This window comes from Pseudorasbora parva, chromosome 13 (genome assembly GCF_024679245.1).
Source record: "Pseudorasbora parva isolate DD20220531a chromosome 13, ASM2467924v1, whole genome shotgun sequence".
In the NCBI taxonomy this organism is placed as follows: Eukaryota; Metazoa; Chordata; class Actinopteri; order Cypriniformes; family Gobionidae; genus Pseudorasbora; species Pseudorasbora parva.
Window position 1 is genome coordinate 27819968 of NC_090184.1, and position 16072 is coordinate 27836039.

At 37.7% G+C, this 16072-nt stretch overlaps 1 protein-coding gene across 5 annotated transcripts; it reads right to left on the reverse strand.

Annotated features, from left to right (window-relative positions):
* Positions 1-532: 532 nt before the first annotated feature.
* On the reverse strand, positions 533-7554 carry slc26a6 (solute carrier family 26 member 6). 5 transcript variants are annotated; one of them, XM_067413695.1, is made up of 18 exons: positions 7315-7554; positions 7049-7188; positions 5865-5975; positions 5301-5449; positions 5049-5213; positions 4819-4965; positions 4582-4664; positions 4315-4462; positions 4075-4188; positions 3404-3481; positions 3188-3283; positions 2961-3067; positions 2787-2856; positions 2397-2486; positions 2178-2318; positions 1856-1910; positions 1595-1704; positions 533-925 (listed from the first exon to the last, which is right to left on the reverse strand). In XM_067413695.1, the coding sequence occupies exons 2-18, from the start codon at positions 7062-7064 to the stop codon at positions 896-898; spliced, it is 1710 nt and encodes a 569-aa protein (XP_067269796.1). In that variant the 5' UTR covers positions 7065-7188; positions 7315-7554; the 3' UTR covers positions 533-895. The 5 variants fall into 5 exon arrangements, with proteins under 5 accessions (XP_067269796.1, XP_067269794.1, XP_067269795.1 ...); XM_067413693.1 differs by having other exon boundaries at positions 5049-5413; XM_067413694.1 differs by having other exon boundaries at positions 4132-4188; positions 5049-5449.
* Positions 7555-16072: the final 8518 nt, after the last annotated feature.

Consider the following 16072-nt stretch of genomic DNA (forward strand, 5'->3'; position numbering starts at 1 on the left):
TTTAACTTGATGTGCGTGTGTACCTTAAATAATAGTTCGGGGACAAAAGTGAACCGACAAAACATTCCTTTGATTATGAATAGCTTTATACAATATAAGCTTATGCTATGCCCCCAGTAAACATGTGAGCAAGATGAACTGCATTAAATATTAATATAGCCTCTCCCCAACACCTGGCCTGAGAACAAAGTCTCTTCTAATGACATTATGGTTCACTTAAATGGGGGTACAAGAAGAACAATGTGAACTCTACGTATATTAACTGAATTGTAATAAGTTTGGCTGTTGTCATTTGACCCTTTGCATTGACTGGATTGTTCATTATGTTTTATTTAATTAATTAAATGTAATTATTTATGATTTATTTTCCATACTGCTCATGTTTCTGTTGTTCTTTTGTACTTATTTGATTTATTTTACTGTAAAAAAACAAAAAAACAAATTGGTCTCTTACATAAAAAACATATGTTTATAAGAGTATAGTAGATTACAGATGCACAGACATGCAGTACATAATGTTTTGAGGACATTTATTTATTATATATTTTAGCATTTTTAACTATTTCAAACCCCAATCTAACCTAAATGTAAAATAATGACAAAAACAACAAATGCAGCAACAAGCAAGTAAATAAAAAAGCAAAATACAGAAGTAAAACAGCTGACATAAACCATTGTCATATGTAAATTTTGGACATGTTGTCAGATGTTTAAGCTGATAAACAATACATTTTTTTTTTTTTTAAAAGGTTGCTCCAGACCATTGAATCAAAATGGGATGTTGTTCTCCTTTCTTGTTTTGTCCAAAAGTCTCACTTCTAAAGCCCAGTGATGAAGGGTTCTTTTGGTTTGTAGGTTCATGTATCCGCCATTCATGAAGGGAGGTCATTAAAGGTCACAGCTCTGTAACGTCTGTGTCTGTGTTCTGTAAAATGTAGATGTGTAATTGAATTAGAACAGAAAATGCTATTGAATTACAGGGAAAAACAACAGACTCATACAAACACGCGCCTGGCTCGCTATCTTTGTGGGCACCCTCCATAGGCATAATGGTTTTTAAATTTTACAAACTGTATATTCTTTACCCTTACTGTATCTCCTTACTCAATCTCACAATTCTGTATGATTTATAATCTTGTTTTCCTCAGTTTAGTCTCCACAGTGACACAAGTCCTCGTGAGTCTGTGTGCATTCAGGTCCGGGAATGAAAAACACACACACGTTTGTTTTTGTGACATATGGGGACATTCCATAGGCGTAATGGTTTTTATACCGTACAAACCATCTTTTCTATCCCCTCACAGTACCCCTAAACCTACCCATCACAGGAAACATTCTGCATTTTTACTTTCTAAAAAAAACTCATCCTGTATGATTTATAAGCATTTTGAAAAGTGAGGACATGACCAATGCCCTCATATTACACCCTCTCCTTGTAATACCTATGTCATATATGTCATTATACACATTGGGGTCCTCATATGTCACAAAAAAATGCACACACACACACGCACGCACGCACGCACGCATGCACGCACACACACACACACACACACACACACACACACACACACACACACACACACACACACACCTTTACCCCCTGGTAGTGTAGGACTGCATGATGCACTGAAGGAAAAAATGAGGAAAGAGACAGAAAATCGGGAACTAAACCATGCTTCTTCATCTGAGATAGTAGACCATCTAGAAACAAAAACAAAAACAAATACAGTAAAGGAGTGCATTAGTGCAGTTCTTAGATTAACTATTCCTTTAAAGTCACACTATATATACTAATACAAAAATATAATCTTAGATCATGTGAGAGTGTGGCTATATGAGTCATACATGCTACCTGGACATGCAGCACAGAAACACGAAGTCTGTGTGTTCTCAAAGTCCTGAAGCACCTGTGACCCAGAGAAAGAGAGAGAGAGCGAGAGAGAGAGAGAGAGAGAGAGAGAGAGAGAGAGAGAGAGAGAGAGAGAGAGAGAGAGAGAGAGAGAGAGAGAGAGAGAGAGCATGAAAGACACAATGACATGCAGAATTTAAACTGCCACTCATTAGTTAGGAGTTAATGAGAGTCAGTAACGGGTAATCTATTTCTGTTCATCTCCGGTAAAATATCAACACTTCTACGTGTGGGTATGTGTGTGAGTGTGTACTGTGCTACTGACTGATTTAAATGTGCCCATGGCCACTGAGTCCATGAAGGTGACTCCACTGAGCTCCAGAATAACGCAGTGCTGCGCACTCTGAGCCCCTTGCTGGTCTGGAGGACTTACTTCAGGATTCTCCTTAATGCCTTTACTAACTGCCTGCATATACATAAAGAATAATAAAATATAGACAAAATATGAATTAATGGAAACGTGGAGCTGTAATGGAGGTTGTACCTGTTTAAGTGATGTGAAGGTCTGGTCTGCATTGGCGTAGAAAAGTGGATTATGGCAGGAAAACGCAGTCACTCCAGGGACCTGGAGTGCCTGAAGCCAAAAAATTCAGGGAATTATAGAATTATTCCTTATTGGTTTCAAAAAGTCTTTTACGCTCATGAAGGGTGCATTTATTTGGTTAAAAAAACACAAAAAAACAGTGATACTGTGAAAAATAGCTGGTTTCTATTTTACTATATTTTGTAATGTATTCCTGTGATGGCAAAGCTTTAGCAATTACTTCAGCCTTACAGTATTTCTGATCATGTAAATGCAGCTTTGGTGATAAATCATTTCGATTTAAAAACAACAAACAGGCTGATTTATAGGAGGATTGTGAGTAAATATTACATTCGCGTATTTCTCCAGATCTCTGTAACAGTCTGTTCCAGCAATATGCCCAAGAACGGCAAACCTAGCACTGAAAAATTTTGAAAGAGGAAGAATAAGATTATGAGAAAGATGAGAAAGGGGAAAATAGAGAGAGACACTGTAGATAAATATCAGATAATGCATATGACTCACTGCTGTGTCCTGAAGACGATGGTAGGAATGGAAAACACAATTGCAATGCCAAGCCCCATGTCCAGGTTAAACACCAGGGCACTGAGCAGTGTCACTACCCACACTACCTGCAGTCTCAGTGGGAAACACACACAGGAAACACCCTGGGTGAGAGGCCTACACGGAACAAGATTTTGTACTCATACTTGGGTCAATTACGTTAGGATGAATTGATTGGTTACCCTTACCAGGTCCAAGCGGTCTGTATTCCAAAGTTTAGGCACATCTTTAACTTGGGCAAAAACCCCTTGCAGATTAACTAAAATAACTACAGCCAAAACTGTCTGAAACACACAAAATACACTTTATAAAAGCCTGTTATTACACTATATCTGTATATATACTTTTCAATTGAAGGAATTGGATTGAATTGATCAAATTTCCAATTAAATTGTCATTGGGACCTTTGGAAGCTGCTGAAAAAGGGGGCCGAGCTTCAGCAAGATCAACAGAATTATAAGTGCAGACACCAGAGAAGACACCTGATAAAAAGAGAGAGACCATTTTCATCATGGAGTAAAATTCTTATTAAAGTGCTTCACACCTAAACATACATGAATATATTCAAACCCAAACATTTTCTTTTATGCATGTGGTTTGGATTTTATCAGTGAGCCTTTGCTGATAAGAATGGGAGATGTTAATGATCAATACCTTAATAACAGAGTCACATGCTGCATTTCTTACAGCGCAGCGCATTTAGTTTCAATGTACCGGTATTCATAATTTAACTTGTATTTATTTAAAACGATTAATGCAAATAGTTATGTAATTATGTAACAATGTAAGTTGAGTTTTAGTATACACACACACACACACACACACACACACACACACACACACACACACACACACACACACACACACACACACACACACACATAATTAATATGTACATCAAAATATTTAAATTAAATGTTAGTACGTCATGTAGCCAGTACCTGAATAAGACTAAAAGTCTGAGAAAATACTTAATATAATCTTCCCATGTTATGCGATTCACATATATATGAACAGGAAGAGAAATGTTGTGCATGTACATTTGATTGTAACATGAGACAGCAGGTGTTCCCACCTGAGTTTGTCCGCCTGTACTCTCCTGCACAGTGCTGCGAGAAATGGACCCACTTACTGGAAAGCACTGGAACACCCCACCAATAGAGTTACACAGACCCATAGCCAACAGCTCCTACAGGAGGGAGAGACCATTTGTGATCAGACAGAGGAGACGCTGCAAAAAGGGCATCTATACTAGTCTAGTCTATTTTGAGGTTACAGGGAACAAATTGTTAAAGTTACATCATTTGTTTGTTACCTGGTTGCTGTGAAAAGGATACCCATGTTTATGAGCAAACATCATGCCCAATGAAGCTTGGAAACCATAGCCCACCACTGCCAGCGCAAGAGCTGTCGATAACAGCTCCCGAGAGAAGGAAAACGATGGAAGGGAGGGAGGTGAAAGACTTAAGGTATAAAAAAGTGAGAGAAATAGGGACAAATGAGGGAGAGAGAGAATAAGTTTTAACACCAGAATACTTCCAGTTAATTGGTTCTGTAAAGAAAAAAAAAACACTCTGCTTACCCAGTGGGTATTGGTCCAACGATCTGTATTCCATACTGACCAGACAAATCAAACTGCAATGATGACAGAGTGGCAAGGATAATCTAAGGACATGAAGAAAGAATTTACTGTTGCACAGAAATATCTGGGAAAAAAAGGAAATTAATTCAAATAAAATATTGCTGCAATATTTGAGTTCCATTTGTTAACATTAGTTAACTACATGTTGTTTGTGTGTGTGTTTGTGCGTGTGCCCACCAGTACCAGCTCCCATGGAATGGGGAATCGATTGCTCCAGCATGAATTCAGCACCTTTCCACCAACAAGTATAACCAGGGAGACAAAAGAAACTACCAGTGTCGCCGGTAATACTCTCCTGATTCCAGACATAGTGTTTGCAAACATCTGTCGGACACACAGATACATTCAGCATTTGAGATATACAGAGATCACATCACAGAGGTAAAACACACAGAGCTCATTCTCACCCAGAACACAGCGAGGATGCCTCTGTGTCTGACTATGGAGATGCCCATCAGTAAAGGCAGCTGGTGAACAGTCACATGGACGGCGGCTGCAGTGGTGTATCCACTGACCAACGGCTGAGACAACCACCGACACACTCCTCCACAACGCAGCATATATAGCAGAATCTGTAGGGAGAGAGACGTATACAAAAACACAAACACATACACAAACACAAACACTAATACATAATTAATACAGTGTGTGTGTTTTACCTGCATTAATCCAGAAAGAATGGTCAACTGAGCTGCAAAGGCAACTCTCATGCTTTCAGCCTCAATATCATCACTCTCTCCTCCGCTTCCTGGCAACACCACATCACCTGTTACTGTACCGACCATGATGGAAAGGATAGAAAACGTACCTGTAGATCAGACAGATCATCAGATACACCTGAACGCTAGTAAGAACAACGCCACTCGATGGACTACCAACATTTAAATATGGTTTAATTTAGTTTTTTTATTGTTATTTTATATTTTTTGTAATTGTATATTTTATTACATTATTAAAAATGTTTAATAATGATTTTAATGTTTTGTTAATTAGTATATTTGCATTTTACATTATAATATACTTTGTTTTAATTAAATTATCTAAAATATTTAAAAAGAAAATTACATGTCATTATAAATCCATATATTGAAAAAATATCAACAAACAGGATTGTTACACCTTTCATTTTTGGGTGAACTAGTCTATTAATATGTTTTTTTCTTGCAAAAGTAGCATTGTGTATGTACCTGCAGAGAGTTGACATACAGCATGTATTATCTTACCCACAGAGATGTGTTTGGATGTTCCAAATATAAAGTAGATGAGAACCGGGAAGAAGGACGAATATAGACCAAACACTGGAGGAACTGCAGCCAGCAAAGCATTTGCCATCCCTAGGGGAATAGAAAAGGGCTGAAAATTAACAACTAGTGTGTAGAGGAGTGTGTGCATTTCTGTACAAAGGAATTAGTCATTACATCCACTTTATCTGTCCGATTTGAACCACAGTGCATTGTGAGGAAAATGATTGGCTGCCAGACTATAATACAGACCTGTGTGTCTAGTTTGAAAAACAGGGTGATCACGTGTCTACACTTTCAGAGAAACATAAAAATAAATTATGGAACTATTTGCTTTCTACTTTTGAAAGTAAAAGTGTAAATGACATGAAGGCCCATACTCAGAATTTGTCCTCTGCATTTAACCCATCTAAGATAGTGCGCACACATTATGAGCAGTGAACACACTCACACACACACTGCAAACAGTGGACACACACCCAGAGCAGTGGGTTTGCTGCAGTACCCGGTGAGCAACTGGGGCTTAAGCGCCGTGCTCAAGGGAACCTCAGCCATTTCCTGCTGGTATTGAAAATCGAGACCACAACCTTCAGGTTACCAGTCTACAGCTGCCAATCTATGTTCTATGATCTATGTTGACCATGGTAAAATATTTATACTTAGAAAATAAAGAGTCATACATAATAAATGTCGTAATAAATTAAAAAAATGTCATACATGCATATATTTATAGCATATAGGAGCTCAAATATGTGACCCTTGACCACAAAAACAGTCATAAGTCGCATGTGTATATTTTGTAGCAAAAGCCAACAATACATTGTATGGGTCAAAATTACCAATTTTTCTTTTATGCCAAAATCATTAGGATATAGAGTAATTATCATGTTCCAAATGTCCTACTGTAAATACATCAAAAAAGTATTATGTAATTAAGTAATATGCATTGATAAGGACTTAATTTGGACAACTTTAAAGGCAATATTTCACCCTCAGATTCCATATTTTCAAATAGTTTTATCTCAGCCAAATATTGTCTTATCCTAGCATCAATGAAAAGCTTATTTATTCAGCTTTCAGGTGATGTTTAAATCTCAGTTAAAAAAAAAATTGACCCTTATGACTTGTTTTGTGGTCCAAGGTCACATATCACAGTCGTCTTAAACCTTGAGGCAGGTGCATGATTCCCACACTGATTCCTGATATCACATCTCCAACTGCATTTTTCCTGAGCGAGTATTGTGGGAGCCATGACAAGAGAGATGCAATAGACAGGAAGCAGCTCTTCAGTCTTGGACCTGAACACCTGATGCAAAACAACAGTGAAATGAAGGGTATTTCTCATGGACACTGTTTCTATTTTATGATCACAATTATCTTAAGTGTGCATGTTTCTTAAATAAGCTCCTTTACTCTTCTCACCCACACTCACCGGCTCTCCTCCTTCAGCTTTCCCCAAATTGTCTGGTGGGCCTTCCACCTCCGCTGTCCCTGGATATCTAGCTGTGCTTCATTCAGACCATAAACAGGATTAGGATTGAAATTCTCACTGTGAAAATCTTTGACTGTCCATCTGTTAGAACAAGAAAAAAAGTAGCTAAAACAGGCACAATCCTAAAATGGAGTGTATGATTATGTTTCTCATGTGCAAAGCTGTTGTGACGTGGCCTTGAACTCAAACCGTCTGAAGCAAACCGTCTATTATCATTCTCAAAAGCAAATACAGTAGCTAAACCAATTAAACTGTAAGTCTATAACTATAGAGGGACTCAGATTCATTATTCACTCTCCCCCTCCTCCAGATTTCCAAAGTGTTATTTATTGTCTCAAATGTTCACCAACGTTTATCATTGAATCAGCTTCACTCTGACCAAAGGTTAAAAGATTTTAATCTAACACTCCTGAGAACAGAGATCATATTACACATCACGTGAGTTACAGCTTGTATGCAACAGACTTGTTACCATTTTACTGTAGTACTTTAATAAGGATCTCCAGATAATGATTATGCAACTTCCTTGTAGGAGGCTGGGCTATTTTATCCAATAAGAAGACATGCCACTCTTCAACAAATATTGCTTATCCAGTTATTAGTTATTTCACTGTGTGTATGTATATATATATATATATATATATATATATATATATATATATATATATATATATACACATACATACATACATACATACATACATACATACATACATACATATATATATATATATATATACAGAGTGAGGAAAATAAGTATTTGAACACCCTGCTATTTTATGAGTTCTCCCACTTAGAAGTCATGGAAGGGTCTGAAATTGTCATTATAGCTGCATGTCCACTGTGAGAGACATAATAAAAATTAAAAAAAAGAAATTCCAGAAATCACAATGTATGCTTTTTTTAAACTATTTATTTGTATGATACAGCTGCAAATAAGTATTTGAACACCTGTCTATCAGCTAGTATTCTGACCCTCAAAGACCTGTTAGTTTGCCTTTAAAATGTCCACCTCCACTCCATTTATTATCCTAAATTAGATGCACCTGTTTGAGGTAGTTAGCTGAATAAAGATACCTAAATACAGGTCCTTCTAAAAAAAATTGCATATTGTGATAAAGTTTTTGAATTTAAAGTTTTAAAATTTAACTTTCATATATTTTAAATTCATTGCACACCAACTGAAATATTTCAGGTCTGTTATTGTTTTAATACTGATGATTTTGGCATACAGCTCATGAAAACCCAAAATTCCTATCTCAAAAAATTAGCATATCATGAAAAGGTTCTCTAAACGAGCTATTAACCTAATCATCTGAATCAACTAATTAACTCTAAACACCTGCAAAAGATTCCTGAGGCTTTTAAAAACTCCCAGCCTGGTTCATTACTCAAAACCGCAATCATGGGTAAGATTGCCGACCTGACTGCTGTCCAGAAGGCCATCATTGAAACCCTCAAGCGAGAGGGTAAGACACCGAAAGAAATTTCTGAACGAATAGGCTGTTCCCAGAGTGCTGTATCAAGGCACCTCAGTGGGAAGTCTGTGGGAAGGAAAAAGTGTGGCAAAAAACGCTGTACAACGAGAAGAGGTGACTGGACCCTGAGGAAGATTGTGGAGAAGGACCGATTTCAAACCTTGGGGGACCTGTGGAAGCAGTGGTCTGAGTCTGGAGTAGAAACATCCAGAGCCACCGTGCACAGGCGTGTGCAGGAAATGGGCTACAGGTGCCGCATTCCAGGTCAAGCCACTTTTGGGCTACAGAGAAGCAGCACTGGACTGTTGCTCAGTGGTCCAAAGTACTTTTTTCAGATGAAAGCAAATTTTGCATGTCATTCGGAAATCAAGGTGCCAGAGTCTGGAGGAAGACTGGGGAGAAGGAAATGCCAAAATGCCTGAAGTCCAGTGTCAAGTACCCACAGTCAGTGATGGTCTGGGGTGCCATGTCAGCTGCTGGTGTTGGTCCACTGTGTTTTATCAAGGGCAGGGTCAATGCAGCTAGCTATCAGGAGATTTTGGAGCACTTCATGCTTCCATCTGCTGAAAAGCTTTATGGAGATGAAGATTTGGTTTTTTAGCATGACATGGCACCTGCTCACAGTGCCAAAACCACTGGTAAATGGTTTACTGACCATGGTATTACTGTGCTCAATTGGCCTGCCAACTCTCCTGACCTGAACCCCATAGAGAATCTGTGGGATATTGTGAAGAGAAAGTTGAGAGACGCAAGACCCAACACTCTGGATGAGCTTAAGGCCGCTATCGAAGCATCCTGGGCCTCCATAACACCTCAGTAGTGCCACAGGCTGATCGCCTCCATGCCACGCCGCATTGAAGCAGTCATTTCTGCAAAAGGATTCCCGACCAAGTATTGAGTGCATAACTGAACATAATTATTTGAAGGTTGACTTTTTTTGTATTAAAAACACTTTTCTTTTATTGGTCGGAGGAAATATGCTAATTTTTTGAGATGCCAAAATCATCAGTATTAAAGCAATAAAAGATCTGAAATATTTCTGTTGGTGTGCAATCTAAAATATATGAAAGTTAAATTTGTATCATTACATTATGGAAAATAATGAACTTTGTCACAATATGCACATTTTTTGAGAAGGACCTGTATATATATATATATACACACACACACACACACACACACACACACACACACACACACACACACATATACACACACACACACACACACACACACACACACACCAAGTCTATATGCAATGTTTTATTTATACTTATCAATAAATGGACATAACTCACAAGCAGATGTTACACAAGAATAACAAATATTTTCTAACACAAAGCAGATTTTTAAACACACAGTTTAAAAAGTATACCATTTACAACATTCGGTGAGAATACACTATATAAAGCATGTAAAATATCTGGTGCAGCGTCTTAAAGGGACAGTTTACTCAAAAATACAAATTCTGTCATCATTTGCTCACCCTCAAGTTGTTCCAAACCTGTATAAATGTCTTTGCACTGCTGTACACAAAGGAAGATATTTGGAAGAATGTTTATAACCAAGTAGATTTCAGTCCCCATCGACTACCATGGTAAGAAAAAAATGGTAGTCAATGGGGACTGAGATCTTCTTGGTTGTAAACATTCTTGTATACAGGTTTGGAACAACGTATACAGGTTTGGAACAAAATTTTTGGGTGAACTATCCCTTTAAGTGAGCAAAGTTATCACAGACAAAACTGATAACACATCAAAGCTCATCTGTATCTATCAGCACTCTTTGATAGGAGCACACGTGAGGAACTGAAGACAGGTGAGTGTGCAATAAAAGTGGAAATAAGCTTATCAATGAGTTCTTACCTTGTCTAGAGAATTCACTGCATTCTGTTCTGTGCATCCTGAGAAAACCACTTTATTACCCTTGTGCACATGACCCCAATAGCTCAACAAAACCTCATGCCACCTGTGGGATGGATCTCAGCTAAATGTCCTTAAATATTTTTCATTGTTTTCTGTTGTTTAAAGGTCAGATTTATACCTTATATATAAGTAATCACATGCTGTCTCCATTCTACATTATCATCATGGTAATTTTTTTCCCCAATTCTGTCTAATAAATGTTGACAGTGTGCAACCTTTTGCCTTCTGGCGTTAAGCAATCTCACACCCACATATCCACTAAATATACATTTAACAACCTAAAAAAATATCAAAAACAACAAACACCATTTGGGGAATTTCCATTACTCCGTTGGTCAATATATATTATTATTTTTTTAAGTAATGATTTCTTTACAAAAAACATATATATTATTACTTTCATTCAGCAAGGATCCAATAAATGTATCAAAAGTGTCAGTAAAAACCTTTTTAGTCTTATAACAAATTTCTATTTAAAAATAAATGCTGTACTTCTGAACATTCTATTAATCAAATATTGTTGGAAAAAAAAGTCAGTTTCCACAAAAATATTAAGCACAAGAACAATGATCATTGAAAATAAGAGAGCACCAAATCAGCATATTAGAATGATATTTCTGAAGGATCATGACACTGAAGACCGAAGTAATTAGTAATGCCATAACACAAATAAATGAAACATTTTAAATTGTAGTAATATTTCCCAATACTAATGTTTAACTGTATTTTTAATAAAACAAAATGCAGCCTTGATAAATGCAGTGCATCGGAAAAATTATGAAGTGCATCTTTAATGTTCAGTACAACACCATAAATGCGCACCCCAAACAGGATCAAAAGCCACAAATATATCCAACATCACTCTTAATCTAAAAACATATAATGCTGATGTGAAGCCATGCCATAGCCTGGTCATTTTGAGCATCTGATTTACATACGTAAATTTACATACGTATTATTTCTTTCCCTGATGTAAACTTACAGCAGCATGTTTTTCCTCAGTATTGAAACTGCCTCAGCAGCACAGAGAGATCTCTGAGCCGCTCCGCTCTGCTCCGTGCAGACTGATGAACCGGCAGCTCAAAAAACGAAAAAGTGAAACTACGAGAAAAGCTAAGATTTGTTACTTGCCTCAGAGGGGGTAAACGGGGTGGTCTGGGGGGGTGTCTTGGTGGAGGGGGCTTGCGTTTTACTCTGGCACTTTGCCCATTCTCTGGTTCGATGTTTTTGATTTGAGAAGGGGGTGGTGGGGGCGGAGGATCTGGCGCTGCGATTGGCTTCGAGTGGGCAAGAGGAAGGGGTGAGGGGGGAGGGGGGAGACCGGTAAAGGAGGATTCGGAGTGGGAGGAGCCTTCCCAAGGAGCCATGCTGTCAGGGGCCACAGATGAGATGGGAGGATGGCCACGTTTTCTCAGCTCAGCCTGAGGAGGATGCTGGGGAGTGGATAGAGAAGGCCTTACTAAAAACAGGATAGATGAAGAAATATAAGAATTAGAATTGTATTGAAGCCTATTTCCGCATTAGAATAAAAAAAATAAAAAAACAACTTTATTTCTTGTAAGTGTAAAAAATGTATAATAGCACCTACAAACCCGCACCTACAAACCCTATTCCAAAAAAGTTGGGACACTGTACAAATTGTGAATTAAAACAGAATGCAATGATGTGGAAGTTTCAAATTTCAATATTTAAATCAGAATACAACATAGATGACATATCAAAATGTTTCAACTGAGAAAATGCATCATTTTAAGGGGAAAATAAGTTGATTTAAAATTTCATGGCATCAAGACATCTTAAAAAAGTAGGGACAAGGCCATGTTTACCACTGTGTGGCATCCCCTCTTCTTTTTATAACAATCTGCAAACGTCTGGGGACTGAGGAGACAAGTTGCTCAAGTTTAAGAATAAGAATGTTGTCCCATTCTTGTCTAATACAGGCTTCTAGTTGGTCAACTGTCTTAGGTCTTCTTTGTTGCATCTTCCTCTTAATGATGCGCCAAATGTTTTCTATGGGTGAAAGATCTGGACTGCAGGCTGCCTATTTCAGTATCCGGATCCTTCTTCTACGCAGCCATGATGTTGTAATTGATGCAGTATGTGGTCTGGATTTGTCATGTTGGAAAATGCAAGGTTTTCCCAGAAAGAGATGATGTCTGAATGGAAGGATATGTTGTTCTAGAACTTGGATAATCCTTTCAGCATTGATGGTGCCTTTCCAGATGTGCAAGCTGCCCATGCCAGATGCACTCATGCAACCCCATACCATCAGAGATGCAGGCTTCGGAAATGAGCGCTGATATTAACTTGGGTTGTCCTAGTCCTCTTTAGTCCGGATGACGTCCCAGTTTTCCAAAAAGATTAACATGGCGTCCCAGTTTTCTAAAAAGAATTTCTAATTTTTATTTGTCAGACCACAGAACAGTTTTCCACTTTGCCACAGTCCATTTTAAATGAACCTTGTCCCAGGAAAAAAACGCCTGCGCTTCTGGATCATGTTTAGATATGGCTTCTTTTTTGACCTAGAGTTTTAGCCGGCAACTGCGAATGGCACGGTGGCTTGTGCTCACGACAATGTTTTCTGGAAAACATTGTCCATTACAGTAGCATTCCTGTATGTGATACAGTGCCGTCTAAGGGCTCGAAGATCACGGGCATCCAGTATGCTTTTCCAGACACGACCCTTATGCACAGAGATTGTTTCAGAATCTTTGGGTGATATTATGCACTGTAGATGATGATAACCTCAAACTCGTTTGCAATTTTTCTCTGAGAAACTCCTTTCTGATATTGCTCCACTATTTTTCACCACAGCATTTGGGGAATTGGTGATCCTCTGCCCATCTTGACTTCTGAGAGACACTGCGACTCTGAGAGGCTCTTTTTATATCCAATCATGCTGCCAATTGACCTAATAAGTTGCAAATTGGTCCTCCAGCTGTCCCTTATATGTACTTTTAACTTTTCCAGCCTCTTACTGCTACCTAGCCCAACTTTTTTGGAATGTGTAGCTCTCATGAAATCCAAAATGAGCCGATATTTGGCATGACATTTCAAAATGTCTTACTTTCAACATATGTTATCTATTGCTATTGTGAATATAATATACATTTATGAGATTTGTAAATATTGCATTCCTTTTTTATTCACAATTTGTACAGTGTCCCAACTTTTTTGGAATTGAGTTTGTACATATCCCTAAATTCTGACTATTTCTCATAATTGTGACTTTCTTGCAAATAATTTAATTATTGTGAATATAATAGTATCTTTGCAACTATTATATTATTTAAGTGCAACTATTTCGCACAACAATATCTTTATATCGTATTTGAAATTTTATATCAAATTATTGCTACTATTGGAACTTTCTTGTAATTGATTACTACTTTTAGTAGTACTACTACTAGAGTAGCCTACTACTACTACTTTTTCAGATTTGCGACTTTAAATCGTATATCTTTATAAACATAAATGCCTGTTTTGTTGTAGGAAACAGGAACGATATCTTATATATTTCTAAATTCCACTTTATCTCACACACGTTTTCAGTTCTAATTATCCCCTCGCCTAACAAGTCCCATTACAAAGGCGAATGTTGGGACAATAGCAGGTAATTAACTTGGCGCCTCCTGATTATCCTTGAGTTTGCACTTGCATTGTCTATTGATGAGCTCGGGTAACATTGTGTAGAAAGGAGAAACAAAGGTCAATGTAAACACACAGTTTATATGTCACGCATGAGGATTGATGAGCATTACTTCACATGCAATGAACATTGAAAACATTTGATTTCCAGCCAAATCAGTTAATGTCTGAGACATCCTTGACATATACTGTATCAAAGCACTATTGATTCCATATAGACTATAAAAGTAATTAATCTATAGGTGATGTATTGACTGTACCTGCAGTTCTGTTGCCTGATGAACCAATCAGAGGAAGCCTATTCTTCGACATTAGTCTATTGTCCTGTACAGTGATATCACACACATGATAATGACTGTTTAAAAGTGTGATGTTGTTTGAGTTAATTTGCTGGCACTGTATATTCACTTGTTTATTCAATCCATTTAAGCAATTTTTTTGTGGAACAGCCTTACCTGGTCATTTTCAGTCTCCTTTTTCTTTCGTTTTTGAGGTATCTTAGAGTTCTTCTTTCCAGATTCATCCTCTTTAAGGCTTTCCCTGAATCGTGACATCCTTTTTAAAAGATCAGGACACACGCACTGACTCGGTTCAAACAAAGACACAATAGCCTCACAATAAAATAAACATAAATACACAGACATTTTATTTCAGCTACAAAAGGACCAATTTAAAATATCAATAAAGTAACATTTGTTGCCATTGCAGTTTTATACTCACATTAGTCATCATTATACTCACATTATCCGCTCAACTTTTTTCTCCTCACATTGTCACTCCTTTTTAAATCATGCAATCAGAAAATATTCTCATTTCTTTCTTTCAAATTCTGCGAACCTTGTGGCTTTTATATCTTTGACTCTCCCTCACGTGTTTCCATTCCTCTCTTGCTTTCATTCGTTGGTTAAAGGGATTGGCCATCGAGACGCTATGATGATGAACAAAAGGGAACTGGAGAAGGGGGTGAAATATTTATACTTAGTCGCACAGCCAAAGCCCCCCAACACACGGTGTACCCTCTCTCTCTCTCTCACTCACACACCTGCTGGCCTGTAGCCCAGGGAAACATTGATACATTAGACACACATGAATCTATTTTCAAGTCATCATGAGCAACTAACACACATGCACGCATACACTGTCACAACATATTTGGCAGCATCTAAAAGTTTAGACACACCAACTCCTTCTTTCTATATTCAGTTCTTTATTTCACATTTTAGAATACTAGTCACCCAAACCCAAGGCACACCAAATCAAGGCAAAATGTTTGGGCATTTTGTTTTTTTTGTATTTAAAACAACTTCTGCGTACTAATCCTATAGGTTTTTGGCCCAATCAGAACCTAACCAGTACAATATTCTCTGGAGTCTGATTGTCAGTAGTTTCAATGTTCGTCCAAATTTTTGAACTGGCCGGAGCAAATTTTACTCAAATAAGAAGCTATAACCCATGAATGAAATGAGATATTTCCACTAAACTCAGCACACATATGTAAGAGCTCATTCTGTGCTGGCATGAACAAATATGTGGCGGATATAGTCACTTGGTGGAACTGTAACATGAACTTTAAAAAAGCTATAAAAATGCAACCCTAAGTTAGCCTGACAAGCCAGACCGACATCAAGATGTTTGGTCTGGGAAACT

What these genes read in the sequence shown, in the direction of transcription:
- slc26a6 (XM_067413691.1), bottom strand. An exon ending in ATCCAAACACATCTCTGTGG is followed by an intron (nt 5,450 to 5,864) that starts GTAAGATAATAC and finishes TCTGATCTACAG; the next exon opens with GTACGTTTTCTATCCTTTCC. An exon ending in ATCCTTTTCACAGCAACCAG is followed by an intron (nt 4,189 to 4,314) that starts GTAACAAACAAA and finishes TCCCTCCTGTAG; the next exon opens with GAGCTGTTGGCTATGGGTCT.